General features: G+C 41.7%; 1 protein-coding gene across 4 annotated transcripts in view; it reads right to left on the bottom strand.

The window, feature by feature from the left end:
• The window catches only part of GATB (glutamyl-tRNA amidotransferase subunit B), an 84,477-nt gene that overhangs the window by 49,879 nt on the left and 13,153 nt on the right, over positions 1-21,445 (bottom strand). For all 4 annotated transcript variants that reach the window (XM_058721171.1, XM_058721169.1, XM_058721170.1 and 1 more), the window contains exon 3: positions 2,167-2,280. In XM_058721171.1, the coding sequence (XP_058577154.1) occupies positions 2,167-2,280 (114 nt within the window). The remainder of the gene's footprint in view (positions 1-2,166; positions 2,281-21,445) is intronic.

The raw sequence follows: 21,445 nt of genomic DNA, 5'->3' as shown, positions 1-21,445 counted from the left end.
CCTGGCCTCTTCTGGCTTTTCCCCCTCCCTTACCTTCCCTGAACCTCCCCCAACCCCCAATCATGATGCAATAAACACGAATCCCATCTTCCCTACAAATTGGGGAATAACAATAATCTCATTGTCAGAGGCCTCTAAGAGAAGAATTTATTGTTTCCACTTAGCTCATTAGCCTAAACCCTGCATCTGATTACTGGGCTCTTGACAGACCCTCCTTATTAGGAAGTGCTGGCTAAGCATTTTGCCATCTACTCTCAGCGCGGGAGACAGCAGTTGCTAGTGCCTTTACGCTTGTTTTGTTCCTGCTCTTTAAGGGAACCAATCATGCCAGCTGCCCTCCATGACCCAACTTCCCATTTCCCTCGCTAGAAAATGCTGTGACACTCACACTCGGCTAAGAAAACATGTAGTACTAAAATACTGATGGATGTTGCAAGGATTCCCTCAGCTCCTTCTAAGTAGAGATGGAAGGACTTCCAAACACACACATGCATCAGTACACATTAAAGAGACAGGAGGTTGATATGGAGAACTGGAGAACAGAGAGTAGCAGCTGAAGCCCCCTCAGTGCTTATGGGGTCCCAGACACTGTTCTGAGTTCTTCACACCATTTAATTCTCACGACAACCCTATGAGGGAGATACGGAGCAGGGAAGGAGTTAAGTGCCTTGTCCTAAGCCATAGGGCTAGTAAGTATCCATGTCAGGATTTGAACACCGGATGGTCTGGCTCCACACTCTGCTCTTAGCCACCGGGCTGGCATTTTTCACACTTCCTCTGCATCAGGAGTCCTCTGGCAGGCTGGTCGAAACAGACTGGCCCCACCCAAAGAGTTTCTCATTCTGCAGCTCTGGGGCAGCACCTGAGATTTATATTTCTACCAAGTCCCCAGGAGATGCTGATCCTAGTGGCACGGGGACTGTCCTTTGAGAACCACTGCACTGGGTCAACTCTGTGCTGAAATAGCAAGTCGCAATGTATAAAAATTAAACTCCGAATAGGGTTGAATAAAATACAGGATGCTCAGTCATATTTGGATTTGAATGAACTGTTTATTCAGATAAACAACAAAGACGTTTTACAGAAGTATGTTCCATGTAAAATTTGGCAAGACTAACTCTGGTTATCTGAGCCACCTGGGCCAGAAAGAACAGAAAGCCACAGATAATTAAAACATCTCATTTTAGTTGCATGCTAAGTCCCCCACCTTAACCGAACTGATTAGCACTCTCAAAAGATGGAAAAAAATGCAGTTTCATTCCCTTCATCCTACCAAGCGACAGAATTTGCTAACGGGTGGCAGCCAGAGGGGAAAGCAGCAAGCAAGCAATTGGAGAAATAAGGTTCCAGTCGCATTTTGTATTTAATTGCACTTCCACCCTCACCCACTAACAACCAGCTCACCCTCATCTTCAGTTCAAGGAGAATAACGGGAAGCAGTATCTTCGCTATCGTTTTTCTAAATCTGAAGAAAGGGCATACTTACTAATCAGAGGCTCAGATCAAATGAAATACTATTTTGGGAAACCCACTCAACGTTACAGTTTCGGTTCAGTTCAACATTATGAAAAACTGGCTCTACTTCACCCTGGCTTCTCCTAAAGAAGAAACTATAATTTTAAGGAAAAAGCAGGTTAATATTGGGTTTACTGCACAGACAATTACTGTCGTTAGTCGAGGCTTCTGGTTCATGTTTCCGCTTACTCTTGTCCACTTATGTGCTCCTCGTGAGATGACAGAAACGTCCCTGGAGGAGACAGTCCTATTACTGGTAACTTCAACTTCAAAGAGGAAAGCTATCACTCCATCTGCAAAGCTACAGTATGCATTTACTGTTGCATCAGCCACAGAGTTAGATTTGACCTAACAGGCAATTAGCGCCAAACACCGCGGCTGGGCTGAGCCCGAGAACGCTGGCTTCTACTCCCCGTTCAATTACGAGGGAGCCGGCAGAAGCATGAGGCTAAGCAAGGAGTCAGCAATCAGGACAACTGCATCCAATCTAGTAAACATCGGGGGGCACCTGCCTTCATCAGGGCCAGGCAGAACTTCCCGCTGACACGGACAGAGCTCTGACTGAAAACATGAGAGGCGCGGCCCCCCTCCCTCGCGTCAAGCCCCCCAGCTCTGAGGCCGTACACAGGGCGGGCCGCCAAGCGTACTTACAGGGAGGTCTGCATAGAAGTAGTGCTTCCTGTCAAACAAGGACTTCTTGTTTATGTGGCAGTTCAGTGCCAGGCCTGTCATCACCGCCGCTTCGACGCATCTCCTGTTGAGAACCTATGGAGACACGACGCACAGCATCTCTCAGATCCAGTCTGAACAAATGCTTCTCCCACACACTGACATCCTCCCTGAATATTCAATCTGGCCCTTCAACAGGCATTATCTCTGGTTCTCTGTGTGGGCAGCTCCAGTTCGCAAGTAGGCTCTGATCCTCTGGAACCGGGAAAACTTTATATAAAAAAGAAAATGCATGCAGTGGTGGGTTCCACGGGGAACTTCAGGAACTGCCACATCAAAGTTAACAGGGAGGGACCCAGAAAAGCCCAGCAGGGTTACATGGAATAAACTTAATCCTAAAACAGAACAAGGAATTGGTCAGAATACAGGAGAGGCACTGATTCCTAAGAGGAGGAGCCAAGAGGCAGCTCACCAAGCCACCTCAGCGAGGTTGGAAAACACTTCGCCAGAGGAAAACGAACTTCTGGAAACTCCGGGAAAAATCTTCTGGAAAAACGGCCACAGCCATTTCCTCAAGGGCTGGGAAATGGGGCATGCCTGCCTCCTCAGTTTCGGTCCAGGCCTGGTGGACTCACTAGAGGTACAGACCGAGTGTGCCCTGCACCCCGACTCTTCCTGAGCCTCTCTGGTCCTTCCAGGGGCTGTCGTACCTCACAGGTTCCTTCTAGATCCCACCCTATCCCACCTTCAGGAGGGAACGACCAAGAAATGGCTAGCAAACTTCCCAGCCCAAAAGGACACGAACAGCTTTTTAAAGAACTTCGGGGGGTGGCGATGTGGGATAAGGAATAAGACCGGCAACTAGAGACAAGGTGAAAGCATTAAGTTCTGGAGTAAGCAGGTCCAAACCCCACTTCTGCTATGTATAAGTGTGTGAAGACTTAGTTTCCTCATCTCTGAAATAAGGGTTTAATACCTACCTTGCAGAATGCATAAAGTAACAGACAGAACATCTACTCCATAGTAAGAAATCCCTATCTAGTTAGTTCATTTCCCCACTCTGCTTCGGGAAAATTTTTGAAGATGAAAAATTTTTGTACTTGCTAATGAAACATACTTCTACTCTTTATTAGAATATTTATGATGTTCATTAGTATATTTAGTATACTTTTATTTATATAGGGCTTTCCACATCCACCATTTTATTTCAGCTTCACAGCAACCCTGTAAAGAAGGAATTTGTATTATTTTATTTCAGTAAAGAAAAAACTAAGACCCAGAGATCCTAAGAGAGTCACCCAAATCACTGAGTTGGCAAATGGTAAAGTCAGCTCTAAGGTCCACACAAGCCCTTGCCTAGTGAGTGACAAACAGAATCCCTGTGGTTTAGGGACCGGCTCTCCAGGCTGGAATAATGAGTGGGGCACTCCAGCACAGGCAGAACTTGATCAAACACAGATTCTGAAGACAAATGTGTACAACAGAAAGGTAAGAGGTGTCTCTACTCACTGCAATATACCACCCCGAAAGAGAACTCAGTGAATCTCCCTCCTAGTAACATCATTATATGCATTTTCTTCAGAAACCAGGTTACAAAATGGACTTCTATTTGGATTTCTTCATTCTGGGGCAAGTAATATTGTTAGCTCTGCAGTAATAATGGTTTTCATGAAGAGATGTGGGGGGGGGGGGGCGGGGAACAGGATGCTCTCTAATTATTGATGTTTTCACTTGTTAATGTTTGGTATTTTACTGAATAGTTGTTACTGCAATACAAATATAGCTGGCAGAGAACACTGCCAAATCCCAGCCTGATGATTTGGGTCAAGGCACACAAGAATGTGAAGCTCGTGTCCCAGCCCGGAGCCCTGCTCCTCCTGGGCTCTACCGTAGTGGGGGCTTGCTGTAAACTGCCTGTCTTGCTAATCCGTACCAGTTCTTGCTTTATTATTCCCACTGTTTTCTCTCTCATCTCTGTCGGGTCTGCCCCTCAGGGGGCCAACCTGCTTCCTCCTTCTAGACATGAAGAGAACCCAGCTTTGTTTTGCCTGCTCATTTCTGCACGTGCATTGCTAACAAACTCCCTGTACCTGGCCCTGCGAGGCAGTGAGGGGTTGTGGGTGATCACAGACTCCCACTGTGCCTGTGTGCACAAGAGGATGCAGGCATTTGAGAAACCATCAATTTCCAAAGAATGAGAATGTGGGAAAACACATAAACATTACAGCAATATTGAATATACTTTAATCTTTTTTTGATGATTTAGAAGACGTGAAGTACTTCAGGGTCAGAATTATAAGCATCAATCATCTCCACACTATAGCTGCACAGAGGGGCTAGTAAATAGAGAGTGCCAGTTAAAAGAATGCCAAGAAAAAAGAATTTATTATGATCTTAGTCAAGCTGCTTATGACAGATGGAGGTCCAGGTCAGCATGTTGCGAGAATGGGATGCAGAATTGGAAAATTCAACTTGGGCTGTCTTTATTCTGAGAAACTTCTGAAGTGTCTATAAAGTACTAGATTTTAGAGATACAAAGGTAAATAGGACTCTGTCACTGGCCTCAATGAATCTGTAGTGGGGACATGAACGTGCCAGCATCTCCAACATCCTTCTCAAGTTCACCTGCTATACTGGGAAGATCTTGCTAAAAATGTAAATCCTACAGCATTTCATTGCTTAAAATCACTCAATGGCTCCCAACGCCCACAGGCTAAGCTTTTATAAGATCCAGTTCCCACCCCCCATCTTCAATTTCATCTCCCGTCACATTCCGCTCCCCACCACCCCATATGGTCCATCACCTATACAAACCACGCTGACCTGTGGACTCTCCCTTTTCTCATTCCATTCAAAATCTACTGAGATGTCACCAAACCTGCGAAACTCTCCTTACTATTCTTCCCTTTGTACCCCTCTTGATCGTCTACACACTTCCATTTGTGCTAGTAATACAGTGGACTGAACTTATTTACATATATTTCCATTAGACTAATTTTCACGAGGATGGGAATCATCGGTTCATCCTTGCATCCCTGGAGCCTAATAAGGAACTGAAAAATAGCGGTGCTCAATTAATGTGTGTTGAACTCCAATGAGGATGGAGGTGATGCATATCAAGACAAGGTTTCAGAGAGGCAGTGATGTCTCAATCTCCAGGCCTTCACACTGGTTTCTAGAAGTTTCCTGAAGCAAAAACCAATCATGTATAATGGGATCAAAGAGGTAACTTGAAAATCCAAAGAGCTAACTTCTCCCGAAGAAAGCATGTCCCAGGATTTTCTTTAAAATTAACATAAAGTGACTACAAAGGATCTCAGGTTTAGCCCCAACAGCTTTAATGCAGAAGGAAAGTAACAATCCTTGGAACTCACACAGCACACCGGTCTCAACTGAGTCTTAGAAGAGGCTTCGCTCTGGCTTCAGGAATGATCATCGGTGAGTATTTATTGCACACTGCATTGTGTCAGGAGGTGTGCCATGCACAACACATACGTTAGCCATTTAACCCTTTCAGTAATCATAGGGCATCTTACAGATAATGAAGGGGGTTCTAGAGATAAAGTAATTTGGCCAAGGTGACACATATCATAAGTGGCAGAGCCAGGAAGACCCCCGGAACTCCAGCTCTCAATTATGACACTCTACCTTGAATCTTCAAAGAATAAAGCGTACTGATAGCTATGTAAACTGCAAATACCTGGCTGTAACTCTGGAGCAGCAACTCAAACCAAACTCCGCTGTAGATAAGTTCAGGCAGGTATCGTTTCTAACATCTTTTTCTTAGCAGTTTTTTTCTCTCTAGGTTTGTTTTCAGAGGTTGAACTCCTAGAGAGCAAGCACTGTGTTCTTTTCAATTTGCACAACAATACACAGTCTCTGGCATGTGGAAGATTTGGTGATGAGTGGACCTTTAGCAGGGGATGTTCTATTTCTAGGTTTCTGAAACCCTTAGACACAAGTACCCATGAAATGATTTATAAAATAAGTCGAGAGGCTCTTTTATTTAATCAGAAAATAAGAGAGGCAGAGGTAGAAGAAACATGCATCAGACCTCCAAGGACACATTGTGACCCCAATTTGAGAAACAGTCTTCTAGTTTTAAGCAAGCATTTCCTAATCTCTGAGTAAAATGGACCATCATTTAATAACAACTACCAACACATCTTCCCCCTCAACCGCCCCAATTCACCAAGCTGCACATATTCCACCTTCTCAGTATATCCTGACTCACCCCTCCCCACCACCCCGCCTTCCTCTCAAACCCTCTGGTTTAATTCAGGCCTCTATTCAAGCATCATCCCCTCCAACTGAGATTTCTGCACAAACCACCTGGCCAAGTTTGTCTCCCTCCATTCCAGCCCTCAACATCTCCTCCACACCCATTCAAAAGCAATCTTTCTAAAGAGGAAGTCTGTCCATGCAATGCCCCTGCTTAAAAACCTTCTTCACCACTTCTCATCACTGTAAAGATAAAGTGCAAGTCTTTGGGGGAGTCTCCTATGTCCTTCATGATTTAACCCCTACCTTTCTAGCTTCCTCTTCTTCCACTGTCCCTAATCCCATAGACTCTCATGCAAACATGTATTTGACACCCTTTGGGCAGACTGCTGCTTCTGCTGGTAATGCCCTGTATTCTCATCCACTTGAACAAGATCTCAGCACCTGGCAAGCCTTGGACGTCCCGCCCCCACTGCAGTCTAGGTACTCCTTCTCCAGCACCCATGCACTCTGGTAAAGCACCAGCTTCCAAGCAGACTGAGCTCCCTGAGGGTAGTCAAATCATTTTATCTTATTCCTCTTTGCTCCCCCCCCCCCACCTAAATGCAATACCAAGCTGATTAAACATTAACTGAGGTAATGAATAATTTAACATTCCCTTTATCAACATCCAAAAGACTATAAGCAATGAAACAAAAGCAAAATTGTTCTATAAAATATATGTGTCAAGAGATAAAAACCACCCTTAGTATGTAAAACAGAACCACCTGAAAAAAGAGACTTTATTACACAGATGACAAAGAGCTGGGACATCACAGAGGGCACCGTAATGCAATTTAGGAGACTCTCAACAGCAGGAAGCCATTTCTACCCCTTGATGGAGGGATGGGGGTGGGGAGAAGCAGCATCACTGGATCCGGGGCACAGGGCACCCAGAGGACCCCAGAAACACAGCAGACCTGTCTCCTGGGAGGTGGAGCCAGGGATGAGACCCAGCCACTACCAGAGGTGTTGCCAGAGGAGGCTAGGGAAGGAGATATACCCTGTGGCTCCTTTCCTCCCACTTCCGGTCTTTTACCAGCTGAGCGGAGGCACCAGAAACAGAAGTGTGTGTGGGCAGTTCCCCAGTGATACTCAGCAGAGCAGAGGAACAGTGAGGTGTGATATGGCGATACACGGGCCACAACTGCACAGCAAATACACACATTTTTATATTCACTTCTGTGACTTTTGATAATAGCTAATATTTGATGGCATTCTCACGTCTATCCAATCAACATAAAACTGAAAATTTCGTGGACTCCTTTTTCACAGGCTGGGAGCCAAAAAATCATGAAATGCTACTAATTTCTAAGGAACATCTGTGATAACTCAACTTGGGCTGGAACAAACTCTAAGTCTATATACTAACTATTAGGAAAGGATTTGCTAAGCAAATAAGCTGAATGAAGAAGATTATATAACGCACTTAAGTCAATATAATATTCACTAGAATTTCCTGGAATTCTAGTAATCATAAATAAGTCTATTCAGTGAAGTCAGTCCCTGGGATCTATACCAGGAAATATTTTGTGATGCACTTCAAAGAAATAAAACTGCCTTTCATAACAATCTGTAATTCATACCATTTCTCTCCCCTTCCTACTTCATCCTTAACTGGTGATCCCCAAAGTTAGTCCAACTGGTATCAGTGCCTCCTTTAAAATGGAGGTTAGGGGCGCCTGGGTGGCTCAGTCGGTTGAGCGCCAACTCCGGCTCAGGTCACGATCTCGCGGTCCGTGAGTTCGAGCCCCACATCGGGCCCCTGTGCTGACAGCTCAGAGCCCAGAGCCTGTTTCAGATTCTGTGTCTCCCTCTCTCTGACCCTCCCCCATTCATGCTCTGTCTCTCTCTGTCTCAAAAATAAATAAACGTTAAAAAAAAAAAATTAAAAAAATAAAAATAAAAATGGAGGTAACATGACAAGACTCGTGTACTCGCTGAAATTCTAGTTAGCACTTCTTTTGGAGTGAAGACTATAAGGTGATGTTTTACAAAAAGCCCAAATGGCAATTATTCTGTGAAATTAATGCTATATATGACAAATCTGATGATTAAGATACAGCATGGTAAATGCTTTAATTTATGGATAGAAAGTAATTAAGATTTATTAAGTAAAAATAAGGCAGTAAAATGGGCCTTTATCTTACTGCTAACCATAAATTTATTTCAAAACATGAACTCCCTCTAATTCATATTCAAAGAAAAAAACTACACAGATAAATTTTCCTTATGGTAGAGAAAACTGTTCCCCCATTTCTGCATCCCCACATCCCTTCTCACCATGGAGCTCTTTTATCATCACCCAAAACAAATACAAACACTCACGAGAGCTATGAAAATTAAGCTTGTGAAAACTGGTCAGTTAGTTAATTTTTTTAAAGTGAAATTTTACCATCAGAAGTTACTAGCTTTATGCAGATATTAATGTTTATAAGGATATACCCATATAAATATATGTTCTTTATGCCTAAACATGGGCACTGCCTAGGGAAAAGGAGAAAGAGAATGCTATATTTTCTTTTGTTTAAATCCCTCTTTCACAAAAGGGAAAAAATATCAAATATGCACTTCACAGGAAACAATTCTTGTTCCAAAGAAGGGTGTGGTTTGGCAGTTTTGACTGTTCTTCAGTTCCAAGGTTCCTCTTTATCCTCTTGCACCAATTCCACTCCCGACGTCTGGTCAAGATCAAAGGCAAGGATGTTGTGCTGGTCCAAAGTGCCAGAAGGCCCAATCTCCTCAGGTGGGATTCCATCCTCCTCTAGCCTCTGCCCACCTGGCAAGGGGGACCTGGTGCCCACAGTCACCACCAGCTATGGCTAGCCTAGACCAGCTTGGTCTTTAGAGCTGGAGCAATCTCTCTTGCTTTTCCACAGACCACTGGCATCTAAGATCTGACATTTACCTGTGGATTGTACGAAAAAGAAGAAAAAACCTTGGCAACTCTAGACCCATCTCTAACCTAGTTAAAACTTCTCACAGGGCACAGCCTGGTTTGCTTGGACTTCCCTTTGGGGTTGGAGGCCAATGGCCTAGCTACTATATGTTCATTTGTGGAGTCTCAAGCTTGGCCACTTAGCCAAATCAGACAGGAAGGCTTAAGAGCGACTGACAGCCAGTAAAAAGCAAGATTGGGTATATACATTAAACTGGTCTCTTTCCCACAACATTTCCAACAGTTATTAATTTGGCATTACTCATTGCAGTCAAACTGATCTATGAGAAGACTTTTACTAATTGACAAACTGGGACAAAATGGAGTCAGAAAGATCTGAATCTAATCTCTACTGTTACTAGCTGTGTGACCTTACACAAATTACCTAACCTCTCTCAGCCTCAGTTTCCTTATCTGTTAGAGAATAGTAATTTTGCAGGGTTGTTCTGTGAATTAAACAAAATTACTCAACACATGGTAGACATTTAGAAAATACTGATTTCAGAACTCAAGTGTTATTAAAGGCAGAATGCCCATCTCATTTGAATCTTTCATATGCAAGCTTTCCTAGGAGGCAAAAGATTCTAATGAGAAAAGGTCTAAACAGCTCCATAGATCCATTACTCTAGATTTACAATCAAAAGTAAGGCACAACAGATGCTGAAATTATGTATTATGTCAACATGCTATTTCCCCCTTAAATGATAACCAACACCTTTTGTGATAATTAGTGTGTTATCTCCAGTGCAACAGAGACCATATTTCTTAATGCCTCAGGAAACTTGTATTACTTCACTGTCTCTGTTTTATGGTGACCCAAAATTTTCCCAGATAACACTGCATGCATGCCTGTGGCTGGAAAAAACTCCCATTCTCAAATCAAAGGAGCTACCTTCTAACAAGTTGAATAGTTGTAAATTAGTTAAATGAGCCAATTTTTACTGTCATCTCATTGATGTCCACCATACATTTGTGGCTTCCTGTCTTCTGAGACAGTAAATATGTTTGAAATGCAGACAGGCTGGGGAGAAGAGATGTATGAAGAAGGCATGAAGTAGATACAGGAATAATGTTTAAGAAAAAAAAATCACTGTTCTTTTTCAATAAAACTTTGGGATGGGGCCACAATCTTTACTGGAGAAAGATTCCCCCCCCCCCCCCACTAACTCTGAAATTCGTCTTTCTCTTGTTTATAACTTTTAAGAATAAATATATTAATGTCAAAAAGGCTAAACACACAAACCCATTCATTTTAGATTGACCCCATACCGAAACTGCTGAGTCTTTTCTAATCTATCCTAAAATTTACTCACAAGATTATCTACCTGGAGAAATTTAGTGGCATGACAAACTGTTTCATATCACTGAAATCTCAAGAGTAATCAGTGATAGTGGTAAGAAATTTCGTAAGTCAAAAGCTCTAATGATTCAGAATGAGATCTACTTTCATCTTTGTATAGAAGAACAGTATTATGGTGAAAGATCTGACTTGCTGAGAAATGAAACAACTGGCCTGAACCAACCAAACTCTAGAAAGGCATTTCAGCCTTCATTCTTGATAAAAACCATCAACAAAGCAGGGATAGATGGAATATACCTCAACATCATAAAGGCCATATATGAAAGACCCACACCTAATATCACCCTCAAAGCAGAAAAACAGAATTTTTCCTCTACAGTCATGAACAAGACAGATGTCCACTCTCACTAATTACTATCTAACATAGTACTGGAAGTATTAGACTCAGCAATCAGACAACAAAAAGAAATAAAAGGCATACAAATCAGCAAGGAAGAACTCAGACTTTCACTATTTGCAGACAAGATACTCTGAGGAAACCCGAAAGACTCCACCAAAAAACTGTTAGAACTAATACATGAATTCAGTAGTCGTAGGATATAAAATCAATGTACAGAAATCTGCTGCATTTCTATATACCAATAATGAAGCAGCAGAAAAAATAAATCAAGGAATTGATCCCATTTGCAGCTGTACCAAAACCTGTAAGATACCTAGGAATAAACCTAACCAACGGTCTGTATGCTGAATGAAAGATCTATGGGCTGAATACTATTGAACACTTATGAAAGAAACTGAACAGGGCACAAAGAAATGGAAAAACATTCCATGCTCATGGATTGGAAGAACAAACATTGTTAAAATGTCTATACTACCCAAAGAAATTCACACATTTAACGCAATTCCTATCAAAATACTACCAGCATTTTTCACAAAGCTAATTCTAAAATCTGTATGGAACCACAAAAGACCCCAAATAACCAAAGCAACCCTGGAAAAGAAAAGCAAAGCTGGAGGCATCAGGATTCCAGACTTCAAGCTGTATTCATCAAGACAGTATGGTACTGGTACAAAAACAGACACACAGATCAATGGAACAGAATAGAAAAACCCAGACATGGACCCACAACTATATGGTCAACTAATCTTCAACAAAGCAAGAAGGAATATCCAATGGAAAAAAGACAGTCTCTTCAACAAATGGTGTTGGGAAAGCCGGACAGCAACAGGCAGAAGAATTAACCTGGACCACTTTCTTACACAAAAATAAACTCAAAATGGATGAAATACCTAAATGTGAGACAGGAAACCATCAAAATCCTAGAGGAGAACACAGGTGGCAAACTGCTTTAACTTCAGCTGTAGCAACTTCTTACTAGACATGTCTCCGGTGGCAAGGAAAACAAAAGCAAACATGAACAATTGGGACCTCATCAAGATAAAAAGCTTCTGTACAGCAAAGGAAACAATCAACAAAACTAAAAGGCAGACTACAGAATGGAAGAAGATATTTGCAAATGACATATCAGATAAAGCGTTAGTATCCAAAATCTATAAAGAACTTAGCAAACTCAACACCCAAAAAACAAATAATCCAACTAATGGGCAGAAGACATGACTAGACATTTTTCCAAAGAAGACATCCAGACAACTAACAGACACCTGAAAAGATGATCAACATTACTCATCATCAGGGAAATACAAATCAAAACCACAATGAGACATCACCTCACACCTGTCAAATGGATAAAATTAACAACATAAGAAACAGTAAGTGTTGGTGAGGATGTGGAAAAAGGAGAACCCTCTGCATTGTTGGTGGGAATGCAAACTGGCGCAGCCACTCTGGAAAACAGTACGGAGGTTCCTCAAAAAGTTAAAAATAGAAGTACCCTATGATTCAGCAATGGCACTACTAGGTATTTACCAAAGGATACAAAAATACAGGGTACATGCACCCCAATGTTTATGGCAGCATTATTAACAATAGCCTAACTATGAAAACAAAGAGCCCAAATATCCATCAACTGATGAATGGATAAAGGAGGTATGGGGTGTGTGTGTGTGTGTGTATAAAGGAGTGGTATATATAGGTATGTGTATACATACACAACGGAATTTTACTCAGCCATCAAAAAGAATGAAACCTTGTCATTTGCAGTGACATGGATGGAGCTACAGTGTATTATGCTATGTGAAATAAATCAGTGAAAGACAAATACCGTAAGATTTCGCAAACAAAGCAGATGAACATATGGGAGGGGGAAAAAAGAGAGAAGGAAACAAACCATAAGAGACTCTTAATGATAGAGAACAAACTGAGGGTTGGCGGAGGCACGTGGGTGGGAGATGGGCTAGCTGGTGATGGGTACTAAGGAGGCCACTTGTGGTGAGCACTGGGTGCTGTATGTAAGTGATGAACCCCAGAGTTCTACTCCTGAAAGCAATATTGTACTGTATGTTACCTAACTAGAATTTAAATAAAAATCTGAAGAGGAAAAAAAAAATGCTAGCTGGGTATTCACTAGTGGGATGGATAGGGAATTTGGTGGAACAAGGCCTGTGAATACCAAAAGCAAAGTCCTACAGGCACATGTACCTGCTGCGTTCATCAGTCCCTGATGAGTGTCCTGAGGAGCGAGCCTTTGGAGGAGTCTATCAGGATGTACATTTTTAGGAAGAAAAAACTATCTTTAATTTTATGCACCCAACAGGAATACATCTCCTTAGAGGCTTCATGGCAAGCCATGAAATCATGGAGGTTAACAAGTAAAAGAAAAAGAAAAAAGCCAAGCCTTCATAGGGCAAAACACCCCATTTCCTTAATCATGTTTGCTTTAAAAATAGATTACAAAAGAACTTGGCCTGGACTTTTAAAAGAAGGGAAGGGAAAGGAGAAAGAAAAAGGAAGGAAATGATACCAAAGAGACAAGAAAACTAGTTGCAGTATGTGATCTTTGAATGGATCCTGGCCTGGGGAGAAGAAAATAAAGGATAATGCTGAGGCAACTGTGGAAACCTGAGTATGAACGGTGTTTTAGAGAACAGTGTTGTATCGCTGTTAGTTGTGATCAGTTCTCAGTGAGCAGAGAAGAGGAGGTTTTTGCTCCTTAGGAGAGAGATGCTAAGGTATTTATGGATAAAGTGCCATGATGTCTGCAACCTACTCTCAAATGACTCATCCAGAGGGAAAAACAATCTAGGTGCAGGATGGATGTGCACTGTACTATTTTTTCAACTTTTTCATAAGTTTGAATTTCTTCAAAATAAAAAGTGTGGGGGCAGGAGAAAGGAGTAGATAATTCTACCTGAGAGGATGGTGAGATATTACAAGCCATAAGAGGGAGAGAGAGCCTGGAGGAGACAGGAGCTATTTAAACTGATGCTAACTCATAAACTGTACATGTGTATCAGAGGCTTATATTCACTGCTGCTGAAAATCAGCTGTGGAAAGGAAAACATTCTAGATACTGTATCTATCTAAAACTTTCCTATGCCAACATTAAGTGGGACATACTAAGGCCCTACAGAGGTGATGAAGTATGGTGCAACCCTCCAGGAACGTGAAAAATCTGTTGACAGGGAATTCTCTACTATCCACATGTAAGTATATAAATCCTGCATATAGGCAACATGTTTGCAATCAAGAATATGGAAAGACAACTTGTTTATTGTTTTTTACCTGGTAGGTAAATTATTTTCCCCAACTATATATTTTCTGGTTGAAAATACTTCCAGCTTCCCCCAAAGCTGTGTGGGTATCTTATTTTCTGTTGATGCTTCCATTCTGTTGCTTCACTATGTAAATGTACATGAAATTTCTCAATGTGTGCTTCTCTGAAAGACATCCATGGTCAAGAACCTCATCTTAAATAAATTCATGCTGTTGTGACATGTGCAACCTTAAGTTATTTCAGTGAGCATTACACAAATATTTAACCACCTCCATTCCTTGCCCAAACCTACTGGCCACTATGAAATGCAAGTATTTATAATTTAATGACACAAAGTTAAGAATATGAGTATCATAATAATACCAAAAACATTTACATGCCCCTTGAGGGTTCATGAAGTGCTTTCACATACATTAACTTCTCTATGTTCATAGATGTAAAAATGGAAGAGAAAAAGAAGGCAACTAAGATAGCTAGCCAGCTATGATAAGAAAACACAGGTTATGAGTGAGGACAGGCATCTTAAAAGTTTACAACCAGCTATAAAGGAAAAAAATCCCTGTTATGTGTTGGAAATGAACAATTAGCAAATACTGCAGAATAGAAATACTGCAGAATGGGGACCAGGCAACTCTCACTTCTATTTTTAACTGGGCTCCTGACCTCCCTGACTCCCTAAGGCAAGTCAGCAAAGCCCTCAGCTTCTTCTTCTGTCGGCTGAGGTTGGAGCCTCTGACCTTGCTCACTGGGGTGGCCTATGAGTTGGCAAACATCACTGAGAATTCAGGACACTATTGACAATCACATATTATTTCCTGCCTGCATCTCCTAAGAAAGCTGCAGAGCATGACAAAGACCCTTGATTGATTATGCTTCTTGCTTTTACACTTGTGAAAGAAGATTCATGCATCAGAATTTGGAACAGAATACTTTAAGATTCCTGGGAATGCAAATGCTTTTTGATATTCCCACTTCCTCTTCCTGTCCCAGCTCTAGGCCTGTTATAACGATGCAACCAGTGGTGGAAGGCTGGAAAACATGAAGGCTCACTGGCAAGAACACTCTGCCACAAGGAACAGAATGCTCTTCAGAGAAGCCCAGCCTGACTACACCAACTATGCCAACCTCACCAAGCTGACATTTGTCATCTGAGATGCCAATGGCAAAATGACTTCCAAACTTTGCCAAGATTTTAAAAAGAGCTAAGGAAAAAAATTCCCCAAGATGTTGCAGTGTACAGAATAGCCAACCATTCCCCACCTCACCCCCTCACCATATTAATATAAAGCTGAAAATACACACAGAAATGACCAGGTAAGGAAGACCCCTCCCAATGGCCTCAGATGACAAGTGTATATATACCTGTGGTATGGAGAAAGAATTCCACAGAACCTATCCAAAAAGAGTAGTTCACATCTACTGCCAGACACAATAAAACTGTCCCATGCTTTTGAAGGCAGAGTGGGCATTCTCCATTCTCCTGTTCCTATGTTACCATAGCTAGATTTTGCTCTCTACTCCATACTTTGTTCTCCCAAAAGAGGACTGACTTAACTATAGTGACTTTGGGAAAAGGAAGCAAGCACATGGGAGTTGGCCCCTCTGGCTGAACATTTTTTTACAGGCCTCTAGCATAAATCATCAAAGCTATATGAGTTCTTTCCGATCAGCATGCCCACAGAGATGATATATTCTGGTATACTGTGGACACTTGAAAAGTCTTCTGTAGAAGCAGGCTCTTCCCCAACAAGTGAAAGGCCTACAGTTTTGGGGAGCCAGTTCAACTTAAGCAGAAAGTGTTAGAAGTTATTTGGCTATATATCAGGTTGCATTTTTCAATCAAGTCATTATTTGTAATAAAGCTGATATGCTCATCTCTATCTGACTTCTGTGTTGATTTCTCCATTGGTTCTGATTCAAAAGGAGAAGGGGGTCTTATTTTTAGTGACCCCCTAAAACCACATAATATCTTCCTGGAAATTCTTTTCTCATACTCATAAAACCAATCTAGAAACCTGCACAGCATCACCAATGACTCCATAGAGCAGAAGAAACCCAGGAGGGCCAGCTGCCATGGCTGGGCATGCATTTCCTGTGAGGGAAGAGCTTTTACATGTCTGCTGCAATTTTTTAAGTTCTGGTACTGTCCATGGAGGAAAAATGAATGGTACCCAGCTGCATGATTTCAGGCTGCATTTTTATTACAGGCTGCTAGTATAAATCACCAGTACAAAGCCTGTATGAGCTGCCTGAATGTCAGAGACAAAAATAGCGTCACAGAACACTGTTAGGTAATTTTTTTAACGACTATATATTTATATCAACAAAAGACCCCTAAGCTTTCATACTCCTGGGTATCTTTGGTAATGTGTTTATATTTTATTTTCTACATATCCCCGCCTCATTTTCTAGTATGACAGACTTTTTGGTGCAGTAGTGTACCAAATTCATTACAAACAGTTATGTGTTCTAAGTATAGCACCATCTTTTCTGACAAGGGTTCGTTGTTACTGTGTACAATCTCTCATCCAAGCACATATTTTGAGGGGAAAACAAACCAGCATAAGGGAATGTGGAAATGGGAGAAAATCCCTTTCCAAATACAATACTGAAGGTTTCATCCTCAGGAATGAATCTCTGGGAAGACCGAGTATGCTGCCTAGAGATGTTCCCTTATCAGGAAAAAGGCAGATAGCAGCAGAGAAACACGGCTGGGTTAGAGAGATGCTTTACAGGCCTAGGAGAGTCACCTGGGGAAAAGGCCAGGTGACTTTCCTCAGGTTCCCCAAGGTTGGGGTAGAGGGCAAGACAAAACTTCAGTTTCCTCATGGGTCTCCCACCATAGCTGGCTGAACCTTTCAATTCTATCATATTGCTTTTTGTTGTCTCTTTTTTTATTTACTAAAAAAAATTTTTTTAATGATTTATTTATTTTTTAGAGAGAGTGTGTGAGCAGAGAAGGGGCAGAGAGAGAGAGAGGGAGACACAGAATCTGAAACAGGCCTCAGGCTCTGAGCTGTCAGCCCAGAGACCAATGTGGGGCTCAAACTCGCAAACCACGAGATCATGACCTGAGCCAGAGTCGGACACTTAACTGACTGAGCCACTCAGGTGCCCCACTTTTTGTTGTTTCTTAAGAGGAATGAGATGGCACCATCATTTCCATACAAAGGTGAAGGCAATTATTCAATAATTTTTTTTGGATAATGATAAAGGATAAAGGATAAATTCTTTTTGGAAAATGATAACTTTTAAAGGCAATGGGTAAATGGATGATCAAGACCGTGGAGTAGGAGGATCCTGTACTCATCTCCTCCCACAGGCACTCCAAGACTGCAGCTACATAGAGCAGCCCTCTCTGAAAAAGACCTGAAGAGCAGCAGAACATTCTTCCACAGCTAAAGTTATAAACAGCCACAGCAAGAATGGGAGAATGGTAGGAGGGGGAGAGATGTGTATTGGGTCCTCCACCACTGATGTGGGATCCACATCACGTGTAATATCACACGTGTGGAGATCCTCCTTGAGGAGTGAGGGGTTCCAGATCCACACCAGGGGCACCTGGGTGGCTCAGTTGGTTATGCATCTGACTGGATTTCAGCTCAGGTCATGATCTCACAGGTCATGAGATCAAGCTCCACGTCAGGCTCTGTGCTGACAGCACGGAGTATGCTTGGGATTCTCTAAGTAAATATTTAAAAATTAAAAAACAAAAAAATAAATAAATGCAAAAAAAGATTCACATCAGACACTCCCTACCCTGGGGCACTATACTGGGAAGATGAGCCCCCCATAATGTTGAGCTTTGAAGATCAGCGGGGCTTAACTCTAGGAGTTTTGAAAATGAGTGGGGCTTACCTCCAAGGGAGCCAGAGATATAGGAAACCAAGTGTCTTCTCTTAAAAGGCCTATGCATAAGCTAACTTGCTTGGAGACTGAGCACAGAGGCAGAAGATGGAAAAGTACCTGGGCCATATGTGAAGTAGATGTATGATGAGTTTTAGGGCATGTGAAAGAGGCAGGGATCTGTAGGAATATTCTCCAGGAACAGAAGCACTGGCAAGCACTATTCTTCTTGCCCTGATTCTACCTAGCTGGCCCACTGCTGGCCAGAGCCAGTTCTTGCGAGCACTGTTCACCCTGCCCCTGTGTTCCTCCATGGACCTGCCACACCCAACCTGCTAGCCTTGGCAGGTGTCCCTCCATAATGGCTCCTACTCTGCCATACCCAATGGGCAGACTCTGTCAGGACCAGCAAATCCCCAAAGCAGCTCCCACCCTGCCATAACTGGCAGGTAGCTCATTTGAGACTAATACTCCTCCCAAACTGCTCCCACTCAGCCACACCCACAGCTAGCCTTGAACAGCTATGTGAACAATGAAATCTTGCCATCTGCAACAATGTGGATGGAACTGCAGGGTAATTATGCTAAGTGAAGTCAGTCAGAGAAAGATATCATATGTTCTCACCCATATGTGTAATTTGAAAACTTAACAGAAGACCATGTAGGAAGGGAAGGAAAAAAAAAGTTACAAACTGAGAGGGACCCAACCCATAAGAGACTCTTAAATACAGAGAACAAACTTAGGAGTTGATGTGGGGAAGGGCGGGGGGGGGGGGGGGTTGGGGAGGAGGGGTAAGTGGGTGATGGGCATTGAGGAGGAGGCCTTGTTGGGATGAGCACTGGGTGTTGCATTTAAGTGATGAATCATGGGACTCTACTCCTGAAGCCAAGAGCACACTACATACTCTATGTTAGTTAACTTGACAATAAATTACTTATGAAAAAAAATGTGTCTTAATAAAAACAAAAACAGAAAAAATAGATAAAACAAAATTAATAAACCTTTGGTGAGACTTACCCAGAAAAAAAAAAGGACTCAAATAAAATCAGAAATGAAAGAGAAACTTATATCACAGAAATACTAAAGATTTTGACAGACCACTACAATTATACACCTGCAAACTGAACAACATGGAGGAAATGGATAAATTCCTAGAAACACACAACTTTCCACGACTGAATCAGGAAGAAATAGAACATCTGAACAGACCAATTATTAATAATGAAATTGAATCAGTAATCAAAAACCCCCGAAGAAACAAAAGTCCAGAACCAGACAGCTTCGTGGGTAAACTCTACCAAACATTTAAAGAAGAGCTAACACCTATCCTTTTCAAACTATTCCAAAAAAACTGAAGAGGAAGGAATGCTTCCAAATTCATTCTAAGAGTCCAGTATTAGTTCAGTACCAAACCAAAGATACTACCAAAAAAAAAAAAAAAAAAAAAAAAAAAAGAAGAAAGAAAGAAAATTAAAGGGCAATATCTTTCATGAACATACATTCAAAAATTCTCAACAAAATGTTAGCAAACCAAATTCAATGACACATTTAATGGGTCATACCACAATCAAATGGGATTTATTCCAAGGATGCAAGGATGGTTCAATGTCTGCAAAAAACAATTAACGTGATATACCACATTAACAAAATGAAGGATAAAAACAATATGATCATTTCAACAAACGTAGAAAAAGTATTTGACAAAATTCAACACCATTTATGATAAACTCTCACAACAAGTGGGTATACAGGCAATGTACCTCAACGTAATAAAGACTATATAGGACAAACCCACAGCTAACATCATAATCAATACACATTACTGGAAGTCCTAGTCACAGCAATGGGACAAGGGAAAAAAAAGACATCCAAACTGATAAGAAGAAAAACTGGGGCACCTGGGTGGCTCAGTCCATTAAATGTCCGATTCTTGATTTTGGCTCAGGTCATGATCTGATGGTTCATGAGATCGAGCCCCAAGTCAGGCTCTGTGCTGATAACGCTCAGCCTGCTTGGGATTCTCTCTCTCTCTCTCTCTCTCTCTCAAAAAAAAAAGTAAATAAACTTATAAAAAAAAAAAAAAGAAAGAAGAAAAACTGCCACTATTTGTAGATGACATGATACTATATATAGAAGACCTTAAAGACTCCAACAAAAAACTATTAGAATTAACAAATGTCATTGAGGGATACAAAATTAATATATGGAAATTGGTTGTGTTTTTATTAGAATGAAATACCAGAAAAAGAATATAAGAAAACAATCCCATTTATAATTGCATCAAGAAGAATAACATATCTAGGAATAAATGTAACCAAGGAGGTGAAAGATCTGTACTCTGAACACTATGAGACTCTTGGTTTCAGCTTAGGTCATGATCTCATGGTTCAGTTTGCAAGATCAAACCCGGTGTTGGGCTCTGCTCTACACTGACAGAACCTACTTGGGATTCTCTGCTCCCTCCCCTGCACATGTGCGCTCTCTTTCTCTCTCTCTCAAGCAAAAAAAACCTTTCGAAAATACATAAAATTACTAAAGAATTCAAAAACTGAATACACAAAAAAGGCAGTATTTTTTTTTTTAACGTTTATTTATTTTTGAGACAGAGAGAGACAGAGCATGAACGGGGGAGGGGCAGAGAGAGAGGGAGACAGAATCGGAAGCAGGCTCCAGGCTCTGAGCCATCAGCGCAGAGCCCGACGCGGGGCTCAAACTCACGGACCACGAGATCGTGACCCGGGCTGAAGTCGGACGCTTAACCGACTGAGCCACCCAGGCGCCCCAAGGCAGTATTTTTTAAAAGACAGGAGACATTTGGGCACCTGGGTGGCTCAGTCGGTTAAGCATCCAACTTAGACTCAGGTCATGATCTCATGGTTCGTGTATTAGGGCCCCATGTTGGGCTCTGTGCTGACAGCTTGCAGCCTGGAGCCTGCTTTGGATTCTGTGTCTCCCTCTCTCTGTCCACCCCCCCCCCCGCCCCCACTCACACTCTGTCGGTCTGTCTCTCTCTCTCAAAAATAAATAAAGATTAAAAAATTAAAAAAAAAAGTCAGAAGACATTTAAAGGAAAAAACCAAATTTCTATATACGGAAGATACTCTCAGAAGAAAAAAAAAAAAAACACCTCAATGGATATATTAAAGAGCAGAGCAGACATAACAGGGAATTCGTGAACCAAAAGAAAATGTAGAGAAAATTTTCCTGGAGGAAGCATATAGTAAAGATCCTAAAAGAATGTTT

This window comes from Neofelis nebulosa, chromosome 3 (assembly GCF_028018385.1).
Source record: "Neofelis nebulosa isolate mNeoNeb1 chromosome 3, mNeoNeb1.pri, whole genome shotgun sequence".
Lineage (NCBI taxonomy): Eukaryota > Metazoa > Chordata > Mammalia > Carnivora > Felidae > Neofelis > Neofelis nebulosa.
The sequence above is the reverse complement of the archived record's forward strand: the minus strand, read 5'-3'. Positions and strand labels throughout refer to the sequence as shown.